This window comes from Eriocheir sinensis, chromosome 11, assembly GCF_024679095.1.
Source record: "Eriocheir sinensis breed Jianghai 21 chromosome 11, ASM2467909v1, whole genome shotgun sequence".
NCBI classification, from domain to species: domain Eukaryota; kingdom Metazoa; phylum Arthropoda; class Malacostraca; order Decapoda; family Varunidae; genus Eriocheir; species Eriocheir sinensis.
In genome coordinates, this window is record NC_066519.1 from 3,434,208 (window position 1) to 3,457,650 (window position 23,443).

Here is a 23,443-nt window from a genome sequence, read left to right on the forward strand (position 1 = left end):
TCTCTCTCTCTCTCTCACACACACACACACACACACACACACACACACACACGGCCCAATAGCTCAGTGGGTAGAACGTCTGCCTCACAACCAGTAGGACCGGGGTTCGATTCCCCGGCCGGGTGAAGATAAGTTGGGTTTATCTTCTTTCACGTGTAGCCCCTGTTCACCTAGCAGTGAGTAGGTACGCGACGTAAGGCGAGGAGGTGTGACCTCGTTGTCGCGGTGTGTTGTGTGTGAGTGATCTCAGCCCTTCCCAAAGATCGGTCACCGAGCTCTGAGCTCCTTCCGTAGGGGAACGGCTGGCTGTCTCGAGAGAGACCCGCAGTAGACCAAGAGGTGAATTACACACACACACACACACACACACACACACACACACACGCACATGCAACAGTCTATCGATATCAAGCCTGTTACTCCCAGCTGGCAACACATTCATAGTCAATCCTCCTCTTCCTCCAACTCCTCCTCCTCCTCCTCCTTCTCCTACTCTTACTCCTCATCATTCTCCTCCTTCTCCTCCTCCCCCTCTTGTTCCTCCTCCTCAACAACAACAGGCAGCAGACGACGCTGCCCTGTACGAAGAGCTTCACTCTTTAACACAAAGTAAAGCAGCAATAATAATTGGGGACTTTAATTCCCCTAACTTTGACTGGGGACAATTGACTGGAGATCAAGAGGGTAACAGGCTTATAGAAATGGTGGAGGATTCGTTCCTCACTCAAATTGTAACTCAACCAACAAGAGAAAACAATCTGCTGGATCTGGTATTAGTAAGCGACCCCGACATCATTCGCGACTGTAAGTAGGTGAAAAAATTAACGGTTGCGATCACCACTTAATCCGTTTCATTGTCAACATAAGTCACAAACTCGTAGACAATCCGTCAGTGATACCAGACTACAAAAAAGCAAATTTCAACCTAGCCCGTGAGCTGCTTCCCTCTGCGACCTGGGACCAACTTCACCTAACCGACAATACAATCGACAACGTGTGGAACAACTTTAAAGATAAGCTTTTGGGAGTAGAAAAGGCTACAGTGCCTGCGGAACCCAGGCGAGTAAATGGTGCCGTGGATGACCAGAGAAATAAAAAGGGCGGTAAACTTAAAAGAAAGAAATTATAACCTAATGAAAGAGAATGACACGGCCGAAGCCCGTACACAGTACCAAAACAGCCTCAGAGCTTGTCGCACACTTATTCGGAGTAGTAAACGCAACTACGAAAAACAAATAGCGCGTGACATCAAGACAAACTCAAAAAAATTATTCACATACATCATATCGAAAGTAAAATCCAATATTGGTCCCCTGACAGACGAGACTGGAGCTGTAACTCAGGACAGTAAACAGATGGCCAGAATCCTCAAGAATCCTCAGACCTTGAATCAGGACTGAAATCCACAATATCGAAATTTGCTGATGACACCAAGGTGCGGGGAAAGGCCCTCACAAAGACCGACTGCGAAATCATTCAGAAAGACCTCAGTCACATTATCGAATGGTCGGAAAAATGGCAAATGTCCTTTAATGTTGACAAATGCAAAGTCATGCACATTGGGTCCAGAAATAGTAACCACACATACATCATGAATGGGAGACCTCTGCAACCGATGCAGGAGGAAAAGGATCTTGGAGTCACTATCAGCAGTGACCTGAAACACGCGAATCACTGTAAAAAAGCATACAACAAAGCCAACACTATGCTCGGGTTCATAGCGAGGAACTTCGAGTGTAAAACGCCAGACGTGATGCTATCCTTGTATAATTCCGTGGTAAGACCGCACCTCAAGTATGCAGCACAGTTCTGGTCTCCTAATTACAGAAAGGACATTGATTTACTGGAAAGGATTCAACGACGCGCCACGAAGATGATACCAACCTTAAGGGCTCAACCGTACGAGGAACGACTCAAGCGACTCAATCTTTTTACATTGGAGAAAAGACGCCTACGAGGGGATATGATTCAAGTCTTCAAGTATCTGAAAAATATTCAATAACGTTGATTACTCCAAATTCTTTGAACTGCAGACCAACCTAAGAACTAGAAATAACGGTTTACCCATTCAGTCTAATCGATGTAACACAGACATCGGCAGGAGTTTCTTTTCAAACCGAGTCATCCGTCACGGGAACAATCTTCCTTCAGAAGTAGTAAATGCGAATACTGTCAACTCCTTAAAATATAGAATCGACCGTCACTTCGCTGCGTCGGGAGTAAACTGAATATTGAGGTGCTTTCATCTGCTCCTCAATATCGAGGTGCTTTCATCTGCTCCTCAATGTCGAGGTGTTTTCATCTGCTCCTCAATATCGAGGTGCTTTCATCTGCTCCTCAATATCGAGGTGCTTTCATCTCCTCCTCAATGTCGAGGTGCTTTCATCTGCTCCTCAATATCGAGGTGCTTTCATCTGCTCCTCAATATCGAGGTGCTTTCATCTGCTCCTCAATCTCGAGGTGCTTTCATCTGCTCCTCAATATCGAGGTGCTTGCATCTGCTCCTCAATGTCGAGGTGCTTTCATCTGATCCCCAGGCCCCAAGTGGCTGTCGAGCAGATTAAATCACCAAAGCGGGCAACCTCGTAATGAACCAATAGGCTTTCTGTTGCCTGCATTTCCATGTTTTCATGTTTCTTCCTGCTCCTCCTCCTCCTCCTCCTCCTCCTCCTCTCTAACTCATTCCTGTATTTTATCAGGAACCTTCGTCCTCTTCCTATTCTTCTTTCTTTTTCTTAAGTCTTCTTCCTCATCTTCATCTTCTTTCTCGTTTCTTTCTTCTTCTTCTTCTTCTTCTTCTTCTTCTTCTTCTTCTTCTTCCTTTTTTCCCTTATTTTTTTTCTTCTTGTTCTTGTTCTTGTTCTTCCTCTTCTTTTTCCTCTTTTTCTTCCTCCTCCTCCTCCTCTTCTTTTTTTTTTTTCTTCTTCTTTTCTTTTTTCCCTCTAATACTCGCCTTTCGCTGCTCTCGCTAATCGTTTCACTCAGTTTTATATATGAACACACACACACACACACACACACACACACACACACACACACACACACACACAGCCCGGCAGCTCAGGGGTAGAGTGTCTGGCTCACAACCAGGACCGGGGCTCGATTCCCCGGCCGGGTGAAGATAAGTTGGGTTTATCTTCTCTCACGTGTAGCCCCTGTTCACCTAGCAGTGAGTAGGTAGGCGGCGTCAGGCAAGGAGTTGTGACCTCATTGTTGCGGTGTGCTGTGTATGAGTGGTCTCAGTCCTACCTAAAGATCGGTACTACGAGCTCTGTGCTCTTCCGTAAGGGAACGGCTTGCTGTCTCGAGAGAGACCCGCAGCAGACCAAGAGTTGAGTTGAGTTGAATTACACACACACGGCCACAATAGGCTGTTTCATTTCATCTGTCCATCAACAAAGCGGGACTTTTGATAGATGTGGCACCTGCGCATTTCCAGTTAGTGAAAACGTGAAAATCAACTGTTGTGATAGATATTCAAGGCAATTTTTCAATAATATAATATAATATAACTGAATGTTCATGTGCACAAAGAAAACATCAGTCTTTATAAATCCCAAACACGCCGATTTGCATCGATAAATAATTAAAATCTACCAACCAAGCACACGAAAAGATAAGCTGGTATCGGCAGTACAGTCGGATCATACTGGAACGATCCATGGCCTTTCAGATGCCTATATTTCATATATTTACAGGTACATTAAAAGACATATGGCTCTGCAAGTGTAAGTCAAGGGATTTTTTATAATTTATCGGATGTAAAAAACGGTTAATATTCGACATATCATGAAATAGTAAGTAATAACTGTTGAATGTGAAGCTAAGCTATTTCGAATGTAACCCAGTGTGTTATTTACATGCGACAAGTCATCGACATTCCTTAGAACAGGCACTTTTAGAGCCAGATGACATTTTGTGTAACTGCAATGAGGTGAATTGTAGGTACAAGAAAGGCCATAAATCGTTCGAGTAAGATCTGACTATTGTGTTTGGTACAAGCTTGTCTTTCGTGTGCTTGTTTGGCATATTATTGTTGCAATCAGCTTGTTTGCGGTTTATGCAAGAAGGGTTCTTTGCATACACAAACATTCACACACACACACACACACACACACACACACACATATATATATATATATATATATATATATATATATATATATATATATATATATATATATATATATATATATATATATATATATATATATATATATTACGTCTTGGTCTATTGCGCCGGTAGGCTTCTTCCAGTGGATCCTGATGGTCTGTCCAAGTCTTCTTCCAGTGGGACCTGATGGTCGGCCCAGCCCGTTCTGGCGCAGGCGAGTGTCTATAGTGGCGCCATTTTGCATTGGCTCATGCTGCCCTCCCGGAGCTCATCTTTAATCCTAGAATCTAAAGTCCGGGTTGATAGGTGGTCTTCTGGACCGCACGTGGGTAGTTTTAATCCACTCGGCGGCGGCTGAAAAATCCCAGCTTGGTGGCACCGGTCGGGGATTGAACTCGCATTCTCCTGAACGCTTGGCCGTCTCGCTATCTGTTCAGCCACCGCCTCCCCAATATATATATATATATATATATATATATATATATATATATATATATATATATATATATATATATATATATATATATATATATATATATATATATATATATATATATATATATATATATATATATATATATATATATATATATATATATATATATATATATATATATATATATATATATATATATATATATATATATATATATATATATATATATATATATATATATATATATATATATATATATATATATATATATATATATATATATATATATATATATATATATATATATATATATATATATATAATCACGAACTAACAAAGCGCAGGTGCCACATCAACGTTCACGAGTGGACAGATGGAACGAACAGACGAAAGTTGGCAGAGTATTGGTACACAGAAACAAAAACAACTACGGTAAAAATAATGGCTGAAAACTATGGAAAATGTGTGAAGAAAAAATGCAGTGACTGTCAGAGTGCAAGGAAAGGCTGTGAGTGATGGAAGTGGAAAGAGCCACGACTTGAAACGAAACAAAAGTAGAAAGAAAACATTAGTAAGGTGCACATGAAGAGGCAAAGACACTAGATTTAGTTAGCCGTATTCTCCTCCATTTCGGGGCTTTAGCGCCCACACTTGGCAAGGCTTTGACAGAGGCTGTGTTGGCACTATTTCCATGGGTAGTATTATGAGCCTAATGATAGTTTGACAAGGCTTTGACAGAGGCTGTGTTAGCACTGTTTCCATGGGTAGTGTTATGAGCCTAGTGATAGTCTGACAAGGCTTTGGCAGAGGTTGTGTTAGCACTGTTTCCATGGGTAGTGTTATGAGCCTAGTGATAGTTTGACAAGGCTTTGACAGAGGTTGTGTTAGCACTATTTCCATGGATGGTGTTATGAACCTAGTGATAGTTTGACAAGGTTTTGCTAGTGGCTGTGTTAGTAGTATTTCCATGGGTAGTTTTGTGAGCCTAGTGATAGTTTGACAAGGTTTTGCTAGTGGCTGTGTTAGTAGTATTTCCATGGGTAGTTTTATGAGCCCAGTGATAGTTTGGCAAAGAGCTGATAGTGGCTGCGTTTAGTATTATTTCCATGGGTAGCTTTATGAGCCTAGTGATAGTTTGGCAAGGCGCTGGTAGAGGTCGTGCTAGTAGTATTTTTTTTCCGTTTATGGTGCAAATTCGCGTAAAATTATCAGCAGGATCACAAAACAGTCCACGGAAAGCTTTTCTATCCTTCTGCGTGAGGCTTTTCAAAGAGGCGAACTGACGCCCCGAGACGCTAAGTTGAGAGTCAGAGAGAGAGAGAGAGAGAGAGAGAGAGAGTTCGACCATTTTTACACACCACTAATCTGAGTATACACACACACACACACACACACGGAGGGAAGGTGCAGAGGCAGTGATACCACATTCTTGTACACAGATAGTGGAGCCGGGTTATTTTTACTCTCTCTCTCTCTCTCTCTCTCTCTCTCTCTCTCTCTCTCTCTCTCTCTCTCTCTCTCTCTCTCTCTCTCTCTCTCTCTCTCTCTCTCTCTCTCTCTCTCTCTCAAGCTTACTGTGTTTGTTTGTTTGTGTGTGTGTGTTTGTGTGTGTGTGTGTGTGTGTGTGTGTGTGTGTGTGTGTGTGTGTGTGTGTGTGTTTACAACAAAGGAGGTAGCTCAAGGGCACAAAAAAAAAGAAAACAATAATAAAAAAAAGCCCGCTACTCGCTGCTCCTGAAAAAGAAACAAAAGAGGTGGCCGAAAGCAAGGTCAAATACGAAAGGAGAGATGTCCTGATACCCTCCTCTTGAAAGAGTTCAAGTCGTAGGCAGGAGGAAATACAGATGAAGGAAGATTGTTCCAGAGTTTACCAGCGTGAGGTATGAAAGAGTGAAGATGCTGGTTAACTCTTGCATACGGGGTTTGGACAGTATAGGGATGAGCATGAGTAGAAAGTCGAGTGCAGCGGGGCCGCGGGAGGGGGGGAGGCATGCAGTTAGCAAGTTCAGAAGAGCAGTCAGCGTGGAAATATCGATAGAAGATAGAAAGAGAGGCAACATTGCGGCGGAATTTAAGAGGTAGAAGACTATCAGTATAAGGAGGAGAGCTGATGAGACGAAGAGCCTTAGCCTCCACTCTGTCCAGAAGAGCTGTGTGAGTGGAGCGCCCCCACACATGAGATGCATACTCCATACGAGGGCGGACAAGGCCCCTGTATATGGACAGCAACTGTGCGGGGGAGAAGAACTGGCGGAGACGGTACAGAACGCCCAGCCTCGAGGAAGCTGATTTAGTAAGAGATGAGATATGAAGTTTCCAGTTGAGATTTTGAGTTAAGGATAGACCGAGGATGTTTAGTGTTGAGGAAGGTGATAGCTGGGTGTTGTCAAAGAATAGGAGATAGTTGTTTGGAAGATTGTGTCGAGTGGATAGGTGGAGAAACTGTGTTTTTGAGGCACTGAAGGACACCAGGTTCCTCTTGCCCCAATCGGAAATAATAGTAAGGTCTGAGGGTAAGCGTTCTGCAGCCTCCAGCCTTGAGTCGTTAAGTTCCTGTAGGGTGGGTCTTCTATTAAAAGAAGTTGAGTAATGCAGAGTGGAATCATCGGCGTTGGAGTGGATAGGACAGTTAGTTTTGGAAAGAAGATCATCAATGAACAACAGAAAAAGAGTGGGAGATAGGACAGAACCCTGTAGGACACCACTGTTAATAGATTTAGGGGAAGAACAGTGACCGTCTACCACAACATAAATAGAACAGTCAGAAAGGAAACTGGAGATAAAGGTACAGAGAGAAGGATAGAAACCGTAGGAGTGTAGTTTGGAAAGCAAAGATTTGTGCCAGACCCTATCAAAAGCTTTTGATATGTCTAGTGCAATAGCAAAGGTTTCACCGAAACGGCTAAGAGAGGATGACCAAGAGTCAGTTAAGAAGGCTAGATCACCAGTAGAACGCCCCTTGCGGAACCCATACTGGCGATCAGATAGAAGGTCAGAAGTGGAAAGGTGCTTTTGAATCTTCCGGTTAAGGATTGATTCAAAAGCTTTAGATAGACAAGAAAGTAAAGCTATAGGACGGTAGTTTGAGGGATTGGAGCGGTCACCCTTCTTAGGCACAGGCTGTATGAAGGCATACTTCCAGCAAGAAGGAAAGGTAGATGTTGACAGGCAGAGGCGAAAGAGTTTGACCAGGCAGGGTGACAGCACGGAGGCACAGTTTTTAAGGACAATAGGAGGCACTCCATCAGGTCCATAAGCCTTCTGAGGATTGAGGCCAGAGAGGGCATAGAAAACATAATTTTGAAGAATCTTTATAACAGGCATAAAGGAGTCAGAGTGGGGATGAGTAGGAGGAATATGCCCAGAATTGTCCAGAGTGGAGTTTTTAGAAAAAGTTTGAGAGAAGAGTTCAGCCTTAGAGATAGATGAGACGGCAGTGTTGCCGTCAGGACTGAGGAGTGGAGGGAAAGATGAAGAAGTGAAGTTGGAGGAGATGTTTTTGGCTGGATGCCAGAAGTCACGGGAAGAGCTAGAAAAAGCAAGGTTTTGGCATTTTCTATTAATGAAAGAATTTTTGGTTAGTTGGATAATAGATTTGGCACGATTTCGGGCAGAAATGTAAAGTTCATAATTAGCATTAGTTTGAAGGCTCTGGTACCTTTTGTGAGCTGCCTCTCTATCATTGACAGCACGAGAACAAGCGTGATTAAACCAAGGTGTTGTGTGTGTGGGTGTCACTTCCCTTCAATGCCTCAGGGACCCGGGCCTTCTTCACGCGTACTCGTCGTCGTGAAGGGAGGGCGGGCACAGGATGCGTGACGATACCTTGAGAAAACACCGCTCCGAATGGGGTTGGGTTGAGGCTGGGTCTGACGGGGGTGGAAGGAAGGGCAGGGCTGGGAAGGGAGTGTTGTGGTTGACGGGGTGCGGGGTGAGGTGAGGTGGTGGTGAGGCTGTTGGGTTGAGGGGGTTATGTGGGCCGTCTTGTTTTCATATCTTACCTCATTCCTTTCCCTCCTCTCTCCTTCCTCCTCCTCCTCCTCCTTTTCCTCTCGCCCTGCTCCCTCCTCTCTCCTTCCTCCTCCTCCTCCTCCTTTTCCTCTCGCCCTGCTCCCTCCTCCTCCTCTTCCTCTTCCTCCTAATGATAATGGTAATCATACGAACGATGAAAATGAAATGGCTACAATCCTAAATAACCTTTTCCCATCCGTATTTACCGACGAATATTGCTTATCACCTCAACCGCCGGAGGTTAAAAGGACCGAAAATATGTTAAGTGGCGTGCTTATCGTAGAAAGTGACATTTTAAGCACAATTCAAAAGATTCAAGTAAGCAAAGCTCCTGGTCCAGACAAAACTACCCCTAGGATCTTAAAAGAAGTTAAACATCAAATTTGTAAACCGCTCTCCATCATATTCAATAAATCTTTAACAGCTGGAAAAGTTTCGTCGAATTGGAAACTAGCAAATGTCACACCAATTTTCAAAAAGGGGGCAAGTCTCATTCAGGAAACTATCGACCAATTAGCCTGACATTGATTGTTTGTAAGTTAATGGAGACTATCATTCGCGACAATATGGTAAAATTCTGTGAAGAAAATAACATAATAAATAACTCGCAACATGGTTTCCGTAGTGCTCTAAACATCTTTCATCTTCAACTTCATCATTCACCTAAACAATCTTCCACATCTGTTCACTCTGAACCTGCTTCCTCTATCTGTATTTCCTCCTGCCTACGACTTGAACTCTTAGACACCCTCAGATCAAACTTCCTTATCTTTCGGCCACCTCTTTCTTTTTAGAGGAGGCAGTAGACGGCTTTTTTTTTATTAATGTTACTTTACTTTTTTGTGCCCTTGAGCTGTCTCCTCAAAAAAAAAAAAAAACGTTCGTGTTTCACAAACTTACTTGATTTTTTTCATTATGCTTTTGAGGTGTTCGATGAAAGCAGATCAGTATATATCATATATCTGGATTTACAAAAGGCATTTGTTAAGGTCCCCCACCAACGATTGCTCAGCAAACTATTGGCGCACGGTATCTCGGGTAACATTCACAATTGGCTTGTGGACTGGCTCTCTGAGCGGAAACAGAGAGTAGTTCTAAACGGTGTTACATCTAACTGGCTCGATGTCAGAAGCGGCGTACCTCAAGGATCAGTGCTTGGCCCCATGTTCTTCTTAATTTATGTTAATGATATCGATGATGGGCTCACTTCCAAAGTATCAAAATTTGCTGATGACACAAAAATAGCTAGTAAAGTAACTGCGACACTCGACGAAGAAGCTTTACAATCAGATCTAGATCAACTTGCACGTTGGGCCAATCAATAGCAAATGAAATTTAACGTTGACATATGTGAAGTGTAACACATCGGAAACAATAACAATCGCGTTCGGAACGTAATGAATGGCCAACAACTTTCTGCAGTAAGTAAAGAAAAGTATCTTGGAATCACTATATTAAGCGATTTAAAGCCCGGTCAGCATTGTTCAGAGGTAGTTAAAACTGCAAACAAATTGGTTGGCTTCATCGGACGAGTCTTTAATAATAAATCGGAAAAAGTAATATTAAAACTGTATAATTCGTTGGTTCAACCCCATCTAAAGTACTGTGTACAGTTTTGGTCTCCCTGTTACAGAAAAGACATAGAAAAGTTGGAACGGGTTGAACGAAGAGTAACAAAAATGATTCCTAGGTTGAGAAATTTATCTTATGAACGAAGGCTTAAAAAAGTAAATTTATTCAGCCTTTCAAAACGAAGAATGCGAGGCGATCTAATAGAAGTGTTTAAAATGTTTAAAGGATTCAGTGATATTAAATGCGGAAGATTACTTTACAATTCATCGATCAAATAGAACAAGATGAAATCACAATTTCAAGATGTGGTAAGAGATTCTCGTCTCACGAAGCTAAACACTTCTTCTTCAATCGAGTTGTTAATGTTTGGAACTCTCTACCCTGTGATATTGTTGATAGTACAACAGTTACGGCCTTCAAGAATAGATTAGACTAGTATTTTGAATCTAACCAGCAACTAAGATATTAGTCATTGTCATAATAACGTTAAGTTCTTTCGAATACTGGTGTCCTTGTCCGTTTTTTTCGCCCGGTTAGTGGTAGCAGTAATGGTAGTTCTTTCCTCTTTCCTACATAATTTCCATGCAGTTTTTCCATGCTGCATGGTTCTTTTTCCTCTCCTGCCTGCTTTGGCTCGAGGGATGGGGGGGTGGGGAGGAGCCTTCGCCTTTGCTGTCCTTCATCTTCCACCTTTGATTAGATAGTTAGTGTAGCTTGTCACAAACAGCCTCGTAAGGACCAGCAAGTCTGCTGTTGTTTGTTCTTTCTTTGTGTTACTTTGTGTTACTCCCCCTCGCCCTCCTCCTCCTCCTCCTCTCGCTATTCGCTGCTAAGGCCCCACCTGGAATACGTTGTGCATTTCTGGTCCCCTAATTACAAGAAAGATATTGAACTACTCGAGAGAGTACAGCGACGCGCTACGAAAATGATACCATCGTTGAGAACGCAACCTAACGAAGAACAACTCAAACGACTCAACCTCTTCACACAGGAAAAGAGACGACTGCGGGGTGACATGGTACAAGTCTTCAAGTACCTGAACAAGTTCAGCAATGTTGATCACTCCAAACTCTTCACGTCACAACCTAACCCGAGAACAAGAAACAATGGTAAAACAATGCAAGCGAAGCGATGCATTACGGATATCGGCAGGAGTTATTTTTCGAACAGTCCTCCGCCACTGGAGCAGCCTTCCTGCAGGAGTGGTTAGTGCGAAATCAATCAACTCCTTTAAAAGTCGCATTGACCGCCACTTTGCTGCGTCGGGAGTGAACTTAACGTACACACGAGTACGTACAGAAGTGCTTCAATTTTTCCCACAAGCCACTCCTGTGACTGACGGACTGATTAAATCACTGAGAGCAGGGAGCCTCGCAATGAGCCAACAGGCTTTCTGCTGCCTGCTTGTCCATGTTTCCATGTTTCTCCTCTCCTCTATCCACTGCAATTCAACTTGTAATATAATCTTCCCATTTCTTTATTCCTCCCTCCACTTTCCTTCCTACTCCTTCCTTCCTCCTCTCTTCTCCCCTCCATCCCTCCTTCATCTCCTCTCTTCCGCTTTACTTCTTCCTATCGATGTACTCTTCCTCCTCCTCCTCCACCCCTTTCTTTCTTCTCCCTCCCCCTCCCCTTCCCTTCCCTTCCCTTCTCTCCGCTTCCCTTCCCTCCCCTTCCTTCCCTCTTCTTCATCCTTCTTTCATCTCCTCTCTTCCTCTTCACTCCTTCCTATCGTCGTCCTTTTTCTCCTCTCCCTCCCCCTCCCCCCTCCCCTCCCCTATTCCCCCTCCCCCACCCCCCTCAACCCTCCCCCTCCCGCTCCCCTCCCCTCTTACCCTTCCCCCTTCCCCTCTCCTTTCCTCCCCTCCCCTCTTCCCCTTCCCCTCCCCTCCCCTCCCCTCCTCTCTTCCCCCTCCCCTCTCCCCCGGCTCGTTATTAAGGCTCCGCGCACCGCTTGGCTGACTGGCTGACAGATGAGCTCCAGTTCGATTCTGACTCACCACCACCACCACCACCACTGTCACTACCACCACCACCACCACCACCACTGTCACTACCACCACCACCACCACCACCACCACTGTCACTACCACCACCACTGTCACTACCACCACCACCACCACCACTGTCACTACCACCACCACCACCACCACTGTCACTACCACTACCACCACCACCACCACCACCACTGTCACTACCACCACCACCACTACCACCCCCACCACTGTCACCACCACCACCACCACCTCCACTGTCACAACCAACCACCACCACCACCACCACTGTCACAACCACCCACCACCGCCACCACCACCACCACCACTGTTACAACCACCCACCACCACCACCACCATTGCCACAACCACCACCACCACCACTGTCACAATCACCCACCACCACCACCACTGTCACAACCACCCACCACCACCACCACTGTCACAACCACCACCACCACCACCACCACTGTCAACACCACCACCACCACCACCACTGTCAACACCACCACCACCACCACCACCACCACCACCACCACCACCACCACCACCACCACCACCACTGTCACAATCACCCACCACCACCACCACTGTCACCACCACCACCACCACCACCACTGTCACAACCACCCACCACCACCACCACTGTCACAACCACCCACCACCACCACCACTGTCACCACCACCACCACCACTGTCACCACCACCACCACTACCACTGTCACAACCACCCACCACCACCACCACTGTCACAACCACCCACCACCACCACCACTGTCACCACCACCACCACCACCGCTACTGTCACCACCACCACCACCACCACTGTCACCACCACCACCACCACTGTCATAACCACCACTGTCACCACCACCAACACCACCATTGTCACAACCACCACTGTCACCACCACCAACACCACCACGGTCACCACCACCTCTGTCACCACCACCACTGTCCGCACCACCACCACCACTGTCACCACTACCAACACCACCACTGTCACCACCACCACTGTCACCACCAACAATAACACCACTGTCATCACCACCACTGTCACCACCACCACTGTCACCACCACCACTGTCACCACCACCAACACCACTGTCACAACCACCCACCACCACCACCACTGTCACCACCACCACTGTCACCACCACCAACACCACCACTGTCATCACCACCACTGTCATGACCACCACTGTCACCACCACCACTGTCACCACCACCACTGTAACCACCACCACTGTCACCACCACCAACACCACCACTGTCATCACCACGACTGTCATCACCACCACTGTCACCACCACCAACACCACCACTGTCATCACCACCACCACCACCACACCACTGTCACCACCACCACCACCTCCCACCACCATCATCATCACCACCACCACCACCACCAAAGATGAGAGAGAGAGAGAGAGAGAGAGAGAGAGAGAGAGAGAGATTTATTAAGTGTCTCTCCCTGTATTGTTTTTTACGGACCGTTGATCTACACACACACACACACACACACACACACACACACACACACACACACACACACATTCATTATCTAATATTTTCGCTATCTATTCATTAATTTATGTGATGATTGATTTCCTTATTTATTTATTTTTTCAGTGTGTTCTTATTCATTCATTTTCGTAACTTTTTGTGCATCTCGTTGTTTTGTTTTCATTGTTTTTTTCCGTATTTTTTGTTTTCATTGTTTTGTGCGTCTTGTTATTTTGTTTCCATTGTTTTGTGCGTCTCGTTAGTTTGTTTTCATTGTTTTGTCCGTCTTGTTTTTTTGTTTTCATTGTTTTGTGCGTCTTGTTGTTTTGTTTTCATTGTATTGTGCGTCTTGTGTTTTGTGCGTCTTGTTGTTTTGGTTTCATTGTTTTGTGTGTCTTGTTGTTTTGTTTTCATTGTTTTGTGCGTCTTATTGTTTTGTTTTCATTGTTTTGTCCGTCTTGTTGTTTTGTTTTTATTGTTTTGTCCGTCTTGTTGTTTTGTTTTCATTGTTCTGTGCGTCTTGTTTTGTTTTCATTGTTTTGTCCGTCTTGTTTTGTTTTCAGTGTGCGTCTTGTTGTTTTGTTTTCATTGTTTTGTGCGTCATGTTGTTTTGTTTTCATTGCTTTGTGCGTCTTGTTGTTTTATTTTCATTGTTTTGTGCGTCTTGTTTTGTTTTCACTGTTTTGTCTGTCCTGTTGTTTTGTTTTCATTGTTTTGTGCGTCTTGTTGTTTTGTTTACATTGTTTTGTGCGTCTTGTTTTGTTTTCATTATTTTGTCCGTCTTGTTGTTTTGTTTTCATTGTTTTGTCAGTCTTGTTGTTTTGATTACATTATTTTGTGCGTCTTGTTTTGTTCACATTGTTTTGTTCGCCTTGTTGTTTTGTTTTCATTGTTTTGTTCGTCTTGTTGTTTTGTTTTCATTGTTTTGTCCGTCTTGTTGTTTTGTTTACATTGTTTTGTGCGTCTTGTTTTGTTTTCATTGTTTTGTGCGTCTTGTTTTGTTTTCATTGTTTTGTTCGTCTTGTTTTGTTTTCATTGTTTTATGCGTCTTGTTGTTTTGTTTTCATTGTGCGTCTTGTTGTTTTGTTTTCATTGTTTTGTGCGTCTTGTTATTTTGTTTTCATTGTTTTGTCCGTCTTGTTGTTTTGTTTTCATTGTTTTGTCCGTCTTGTTGTTTTGTTTTTATTGTTTTGTCCGTCTTGTTGTTTTGTTTTCATTGTTCTGTGCGTCTTGTTGTTTTGTTTTCATTGTTTTGTCCGTCTTGTTGTTTTGTTTTCATTGTTTTGTGCGTCTTGTTGTTTTGTTTTCATTGTTTTATGCGTTTTGTTTTGTTTACAGTGTGCGTCTTCTTGTTTTGTTTTCATTGTTTTGTGCGCCTTGTTGTTTTGTTTTCATTGTTTTATGCGTCATGTTGTTTTGTTTTCATTGTTTTATGCGTCATGTTTTGTTTTCATTGTTTTATGAGTTCTGTTTTCTTTTCATTGTTTTGTGCGTCTTGTTGTTTTGTTTTCATTGTTTTGTGCGTCTTGTTTTGTTTTCATTGTTTTGTGCGTCTTGTTATTTTGGTTTCATTGTTTTGTGCGTCTTGTTGTTTTGTTTTCATTGTTTTATGCGTCATGTTGTTTTGTTTTCATTGTTTTATGCGTTTGGTTTTGTTTTCAGTGTGCGTCTTGTTGTTTTGTTTTCATTGTTTTGTGCGTCATGTTGTTTTGTTTTCATTGTTTTGTGCGTCATGTTGTTTTGTTTTCATTGTTTTGTGCGTTTTGTTGTTTTATTCTCATTGTTTTATGCGTTTTGTTTTGTTTTCATTGTTTTGTGCGTCTTGCTGTTTTGTTTTCATTGTTTTGTCCGTCTTGTTTTGTTTTCATTGTTTTCTCCGTCTTGTTGTTTTGTTTTCATTGTTTTGTCCGTCCTGTTGTTTTGTTTACTTTGTTTTGTGCGTCTTGTTTTGTTTTCATTGTTTTGTCCGTCTTGTTTTGTTTTCATTGTTTTATGCGTCTTGTTGTTTTGTTTTCATTGTTTGTGCGTCTTGGTGTTTTGTTTTCATTGTTTTGTCCGTCTTGTTGTTTTGTTTTCATTGTTTGTGCGTCTTGGTGTTTTGTCTTCATTGTTTTGTCCGTCTTGTTGTTTTGTTTTTATTGTTTTGTCCGTCTTGTTTGTTTTCATTGTTTTGTGCGTCTTGCTGTTTTGTTTTCATTGGTTTGTCCGTCTTGTTTTGTTTTCATTGTTTTGTCCGTCCTGTTGCTTTGTTTTCATTGTTTTGTCCGTCTTGTTGTTTTGTTTTCATTGTTTTGTGCGTCTTGTTGTTTTGTTTTCATTGTTTTGTGCGTCTTCTTGTTTTGTTTTCATTGTTTTGTGCGTCTTGTTGTTTTGTTTTCATTGTTTTATGCGTCATATTGTTTTGTTTTCGTTGTTTTATGCGTTTTGTTTTGTTTTCATTGTTTTGTGCGTCTTGTTGTTTTGTTTTCATTGTTTTGTGCGTCTTGTTTTGTTTTCATTGTTTTGTGCGTCTTGTTGTTTTGTTTTCATTGTTTTATGCGTCATGTTGTTTTGTTTTCATTGTTTTATGCGTCTTGTTGTTTCGTTTTAATTGCTTTATGCGTTTGTTTTGTTTTCATTGTTTTGTCCGTCTTGTTGTTTTGTTTTCATTGTTTTGTACGTCTTGTTGTTTTGTTTTCATTGTTTTGTGCGTCATGTTGTTTTGTTTTCATTGTTTTGTGCGTCATGTTGTTTTGTTTTCATTGTTTTCTGCGTCATGTTTTGTTTTCATTGTTTTGTGCGTCTTGTTTTTTTTTCATTGTTTTGTTCGTCTTGTTTTGTTTTCATTGTCTTGTCCGTCTTGTTGTTTTGTTTTCATTGTTTTGTCCGTCTTGTTGTTTTGTTTTCATTGTATTGTCCGTCTTGTTTTATTGCTTTTATTGTTTTGTGAGTCTTGTTATTTAGTTTTCATTGTTTTGTGCTCCTCGTTGTTTTGTTTTTATTGTTTTGTGCGTCTTGTTGTTTTGTCTTCATGGTTTTGTCCGTGCTGTTGTTTTGTTTTCATTGTTTTGTGCGTTTTTTTTTTGTTTTGTTTTCATTGTTCTGTGCGTCTTGTTTTATTTCATTGTTTTTGCGGGGTTTTTTCATTGTTTTGTGCGCCATGTTGTTTTGTTTTCATTGTTTTGTGTCTTACGTTTCGGCGTCCACGCCTTGCCTCGCTTCTCATCGCCGTGTTCGCCTTTCCCTGTGCTCCTGGTGTCCACATTCCCCAGTATCTCGGGGCCCGCACATCCGAATTTGGCGAGGCCTTGGCAGGGGTCGTCGTGCTACTAATTATATGGATAGTTTTAATAGAATAATCATTGTTATCATATCTCCACATCATATCTCTATATCTTCGCTCTTGCTAAATCAGCTTCCTCGAGGTTAGACGTTCTGCACCGTCTCCGCCAGTTCCTCTCCCCCTCCCAGATGCTGTCCATGTACATGAGCCTTGTCCGCCCTCGTATGGAGTATGCAACTCATGTGTCGGTGGGCTCCTCGTCTCATCAGCTCCCCTCCTCTTACTAACAGTCATATACCTCGTAAATTCCGTCACAGTATTGCATCTCTTTCTATCTTCTATCGATATTTTCATCCAAACTGCTCTTCTGAACTTGCTTGCTTGCCTCCCCCCGTCCCGTGGCCCCGCTACACACGACTTTCTACTCTAGCTCATCCCTATACTGTCCAAATCCCTTATGCAAGAGTTAACCAGCATCTTCATCTTATATCTCTTCCACTGGTAAACTCTGGAACAGCATTCCTTTGTCTGTATTACCTCCTGCCCACGACTTGAACTCTCTCAAGGGAGTGTCAAGACTCCTCTCCGCCCGAAACTGACCTCTCTTCTGGCCTCTCGTTCTGTTTTTTTGTGTCGAAGCAGTGCTTGGCGGGCTTTTTGTTGTTTTTGTATTTTCCCTTGAGCTGCCTTCCTTGCTGTACAAAAAAGGTTGGCAAGGCCTCTGCACCAAGAACGCGAAAACAAATACTCATGAAAACCTGAATAACCCCTCTTTGGACCTGGGAAACACATGGAAAGGCTTTGGTAGAGGTCGTTGTGTTAGTATGTCCGTGGGTAGTTTAGTGAGCCTAGTAATAGTTGTGCAAGGCTTCTGCGCTTTGAACGCGAAAAAAAACACTCGTGAGAATCGCCTTAGTCTCCTTTGTGGCCTTGGGAAGTGGTTGTGAGAGCCGAAAGCGCCTGAGAACACGGGCCATACCATCAGCCTCTTCCCAGCCTTGCCCGTACCCGCCTTCACCTGTTAGCCCTCACGCGTGACTCATTCCACAGCCTCGGCTGGCAAAACTGTGGCTGATATTTTTTTCTTCACTTTACGGATGAAGATAATACTGATGGTGGTGATGATAAAAGAGCAAAAGTAACAGTGATAAAAATATAATAGCAGTAATAATAATGATACTAATAGCAGTACTGAAAATGACAATCAGAACAACAATAACAACAACAACAACAACAACAACAACAACAACAACAACAACAACAACATCGGCAATGATCCCTCCCATTTACAGAGGCGTGCAACAAGTTTGAAGCGATACTCACAACTTAAATTTGCTTAAATTACTGAAACGTGGAACTTGTGATGCAGGGAATCTTTGCGGCTTCCATCTTGCCTCTGTTCGCCCATCTCCGTCCGTCAGTCTGTCTGTCTGTCTGTCTGTCCTCTGTGTGTCTTTACATCTACCTGTCTGTTTCTACCTGTTTTGCTCTCTCTGTCTCTCTGCATGTCTTTGTTTGCCCGTCTGTCAGTCTCTCGCTCTTTATGACTGTCAGACTTTCTGCCTGTGTCTATTTGCATGTCGGTCTGTCCTCTTTCTGTGTCTGTACATTTAACTGGCTGTTTCTACCTGTCTGGCCCTCTGTCTGTCTATATCCTTGTTTGCCCGTCTGTCAGTTTCCCGCTCCTTACGTCTGTCATTCTATCTGATAGTGTCTTTTTTTCTGCCTGCCTGTCTGTCTAGCTCCATCTGTCCGTCTGTCTAGTTCTTTATCTGTCTCACTATTCATGTCTGTCATCCGCTGCCAACACATTCCCTCCTGTCTGTGTGTCTGCCTAGCTCCTTCTGTCAATTTGTCCAGTTATTTATCTGTCTCATTGTTCGTGCCTGTCATCCCCGTCAACACATTCCCCCTGTTCATACCTGTCATCCCCGTCAACACATTCCCCCTGTTCATGCCTGTCATCCCCGTCAACACATTCCCCCTGTTCATGCCTGTCATCCCCGTCAACACATTCCCCCTGTTCATGCCTGTCATCCCCGTCAACACATTCCCCCTGTTGATGCCTGTCATCCCCGTCAACACATTCCCCCTGTTCATGCCTGTCATCCCCGTCAACACATCCCCCCTGTTCATGCCTGTCATCCCCGTCAACACATTCCCCCTGTTCATGCCTGTCATCCCCGTCAACACATTCCCCTGTTCATACCTGTCATCCCCGTCAACACATCCCCCCCTGTTCATGCCTGTCATCCCCGTCAACACATTCCCCCTGTTCATGCCTGTCATCCCCGTCAACACATTCCCCCTGTTCATGCCTGTCATCCCCGTCAACACATTCCCCCTGTTGATGCCTGTCATCCCCGTCAACACATTCCCCCTGTTCATGCCTGTCATCCCCGTCAACACATTCCCCCTGTTCATGCCTGTCATCCCCGTCAACACATTCCCCCTGTTCATGCCTGTCATCCCCGTCAACACATTCCCCCTGTTCATGTCTGTCATCCCCGTCAACACATTCCCCCTGTTCATGCCTGTCATCCCCGTCAACACATCCCCCCCTGTTCATGTCTGTCATCCCCGTCAACACATCCCCCCCTGTTCATGCCTGTCATCCCCGTCAACACATTCCCCCCTGTTGATGCCTGTCATCCCCGTCAACACATCCCCCCTGTTCATGCCTCTCATCCCCGTCAACACCCCTCCCTGTTCATGCCTGTCATCCCCGTCAACACATCCCCCCTGTTCATACCTGTCATCCCCGTCAACACATTCCCCTGTTCATGCCTGTCATCCCCGTCAACACATCCCCCTGTTCATGCCTCTCATCCCCGTCAACACCCCTCCCTGTTGATGCCTGTCATCCCCGTCAACACATCCCCCCTGTTCATGCCTCTCATCCCCGTCAAAAAATTCCCCTCTTCATGCCTGTCATCCCCGTCAACACATCCCCCCTGCTCATACCTGTCATCCCCGTCAACACATTCCCCTATTCATGCCTGTCATCCCCGTCAACACATTCCCCCTGTTGATGCCTGTCATCCCCGTCAACACATTCCCCTATTCATGCCTGTCATCCCCGTCAACACATTCCCCCTGTTGATGCCTGTCATCCCCGTCAACACATTCCCCCTGTTGATGCCTGTCATCCCCGTCAACACATTCCCCCCTGTTGATGCCTGTCATCCCCGTCAACACATTCCCCCTGTTGATGCCTGTCATCCCCGTCAACACATTCCCCCTGTTCATGCCTGTCATTCCCGTCAACACATCCCCACCTGTTGATGCCTGTCAACTCCGTCAACCCATCACCCCAGTACATGCCTGTCATCCCCGTCAACACATCCCCCCCTGTTGATGCCTGTCATCCCCGTCAACACATCCCCCCCTGTTGATGCCTGTCATCCCCGTCAACACATCCCCCCCCTGTGCATGCCTGTCATCCCCGTCAACACATTCTCCCCTGTTGATACCTGTCATCCCCGTCACCCCCACCCCCATGTATGCCTCCCTTGCCTCAAGTATTTCGTGCTGACGTGAACGTTTGGGCGCGGGAACCTTTGCGCCACTTCTGCAATCCCTTCATCACAACGGATACTTTTGAAGCGCCGGCGTATGCTCCGAGGCAGAGGGCAGCACTGTGGTCACTTAGATTTCTTTTTGGGTGTGTTCTTCCAGGTTGAGTTGGGTCAGGCTGGGTTGGGTTTGGTATGGGGAGATGCAGGTTTAATTTGGCTGAGCTGAGATGCGTCTGCTCAGCTTTGGTTAGGTTGTATTTCCCTATGTTTTGAGTTGGGTTGGATTGAGTTGAGTTTGAAGGATGCGCAGGTTGATTCGGCCGAGCTGTGCATTTGGTTAGGTTTAGTTAGGTTTAGTATCCCTCTGCTTCGGTATTGCAGTGATCGGTGCGCCGGGTTGAGGTTGACGTGGTTGTAGCGGATGCTACTTCAGGTAGTCCAACTTCTTAGTTCAGGAGAGGGAGAACCAAACACGGTGATGGTGTGACAGCATATATATATATATATATATATATATATATATATATATATATATATATATATATATATATATATATATATATATATATATATATATATATATATACATATATTCATGCCTGTCATCCCCGTCAACACATTCCCCTGTTGATGCCTGTCATATATATATATATATATATATATATATATATATATATATATATATATATATATATATATATATATATATATATATATATATATATATATATATATATATATATATATATATATATATATATATATATATATATATATATATATATATATATACACAGCTATTTACAGGGTACTACAGGATCAGCATAGATCTAGCGCATAGACACCGCGTCCTTCGCGTTGTGATTGGGTTTGTAGCGGAGCCTGCTACAATACTCCCCCCTCAGCAAAAACGTCCCGTTGCATGTGAGAGGGGACGACCCGCCCTGGAGAGTCGTACAGGAGGGGGGTCGTCGTTTCGAAGGTATGGTGGCTTGAGTCGGTCGATGGAGACCCAGTCATCGCTGCCCCTTTATACGAAGCAGGAAAGCCTTCTTCTGTCTTTGGATGACATCGTAGGGGCCAGAGTAAGGGGGGGTGAGGGTTGGAGTGTGGGCGTCGTTGCGAAGAAAAACATGCTTCGAGGAATGTAGATCTCGGGGGACGTAACGGTGATCTGGCGTCTTGTATGTTTGTTTGCACGGGGCGAATTTTCCGACGATGCTCCTGAGGCGGTTGATGTCGTTGCTCGTAGGGGCGTCTGGGAAAAATTCGCCGGGTACAACGAGGGGGTCGCCGAAGACCATCTCGGCCGGGGAGACGTCGAGGCCCTCCTTTGGGGTAGTCCGAAGGCCGAGGATGACCCAGGGAAGCTATGAGGACCATGTTGAGCTGCCGCATCGTGACATTAGGGCCGCCTTGAGGGTCCTGTGAAACCGCTCCACCATGCCGTTAGCTTCAGGGTTTTAGGCTGTAGTGTTTTGGACTGCTGTACCCAACAGCTGTTCCAAGGACGTCCATAACTGCGACGTGAAGGAGGTGCCGCGGTCGGATGTGATGTGCTCTGGAACGCCGAATCTGGCGATCCATCCAGAGAGCAGGGCTGCGGTGCAGGAGGCTGATGTGGCGTCGGGCATTGGGACGGCTTCAGGCCATTTGATAGAGCGGTCCACGACGGTGAAAAGATAACGGTGTTCTGCTGACTGAGGAGGGGGACCCACTACGTCCACGTGGATGTGGGCGAACCGTCTCTGAGGTTGATGAAAGGATCCGGGGTCCGTATCGGTGTGTCGGTGGACTTTGGATTTCTGGCAGGAAGAGCAGGACCGAACCCAGTTTCCCGCGTCGCGGGAGATGCCGTGCCACACAAACTTTTGTGTTAGCAGTCGTGTTGTCGCTCGTCGTGAAGGATGTGACAGGTCGTGGACAAGGTCGAAAACGCGACGGCGAAGGGATGCTGGTATCCATGGGCGTGGTCGCCCGGTGCTGACGTCGCAGAGGATGGTGGTGCCGGAATCACCCAGGGGAACGTCCTTGCACTTTAGGGCTGTGAGTGATGTTCTCGCCGCTGTCGTCTCAGGGTCCCGTTGCTGCTCCATGGCAAGGAGGTTGTAGTCGAATTCCAGTTGAATTGCGTCTTTCTCAACTCCGGAGAGGGCGTCGGCTACGGGGTTCTTCCTGCCTGGCAGATGTCTGAAGGTGTAGTTAAACTCGGAGATGGCTGAGAGGTGCCGGCGCTGTCGTGGGGACCAGGCGTCCGTCTGTCTAGTAAAGATGTGAACCAAGGGCATGTGGTCGGTCTGGATGGTGAAGGTTGCACCCTCCAGGAAGTGATGGAAATGGCGGACGGCTTGGTGGACGGCGAGAGGTTCTCTGTCGAAGGCGGAGCAGTTCCTTTCAGCCTTAAGGACTTTGCGGCTGAAGAAACTCAAAGGGCGTGGCTCGCCGTGGGTGATTTGTTCCAAAACAGCGCCAATGGCGATGTTGCTGGAGTCCGTGGTGACGATGAGAGGCTTCCTGGGAACTGGAAAAGCAAGGAGGGCTGCGGCGGCGGGAGCGTCTTTCGCTCTCTGGAAAGCATCTGCTTGAGAGGGGCCCAACGTCAGGTTCTTGGGTTTGCCTGCTAGTACTGCGTATAGTGGCACCAAGGTGGAAGCGATTCCGGGCAGGAAGCGGTGGTAAAAGTTGACCATTCCCACGAATTCATGGAAGGTTTTGACTGTAGTGGGGGTGGGGAATCTTTGGATTGTCGTCACCTTGTCTGGTAGGGGTGAAACGCCTGCAGGAGAGAGATGCTGCCCCAAGAAATCCACCTCTCTGGCGCCGAACACACACTTGTCGTAGCGTACCACCTGGCCGTTCTGCTGAAGGCGCCCCAGTACTTCGGAGAGATATCGTAGGTGTTCTTCTTTTGATGATGAAAAGATGAGGATGTCGTCGATGTAGCAGGCGCAGAAGGGTAAGTCTCCGAGGATTCCGTTCATCATCCGTTGGAAGGTGGCGCCAGAGTTTCGCAGGCCAAAACAGCTGTAA

The 23,443-nt window shown here is 45.0% G+C and overlaps 1 protein-coding gene across 1 annotated transcript; it reads left to right on the forward strand.

The window, feature by feature from the left end:
* Positions 1-18,681: 18,681 nt before the first annotated feature.
* On the forward strand, positions 18,682-22,099 carry LOC126997117 (uncharacterized). Its single transcript, XM_050858175.1, has 2 exons — positions 18,682-19,464; positions 21,881-22,099. The coding sequence occupies exons 1-2, from the start codon at positions 18,682-18,684 to the stop codon at positions 22,097-22,099; spliced, it is 1,002 nt and encodes a 333-aa protein (XP_050714132.1).
* The last annotated feature ends 1,344 nt before the right edge of the window (positions 22,100-23,443 follow it).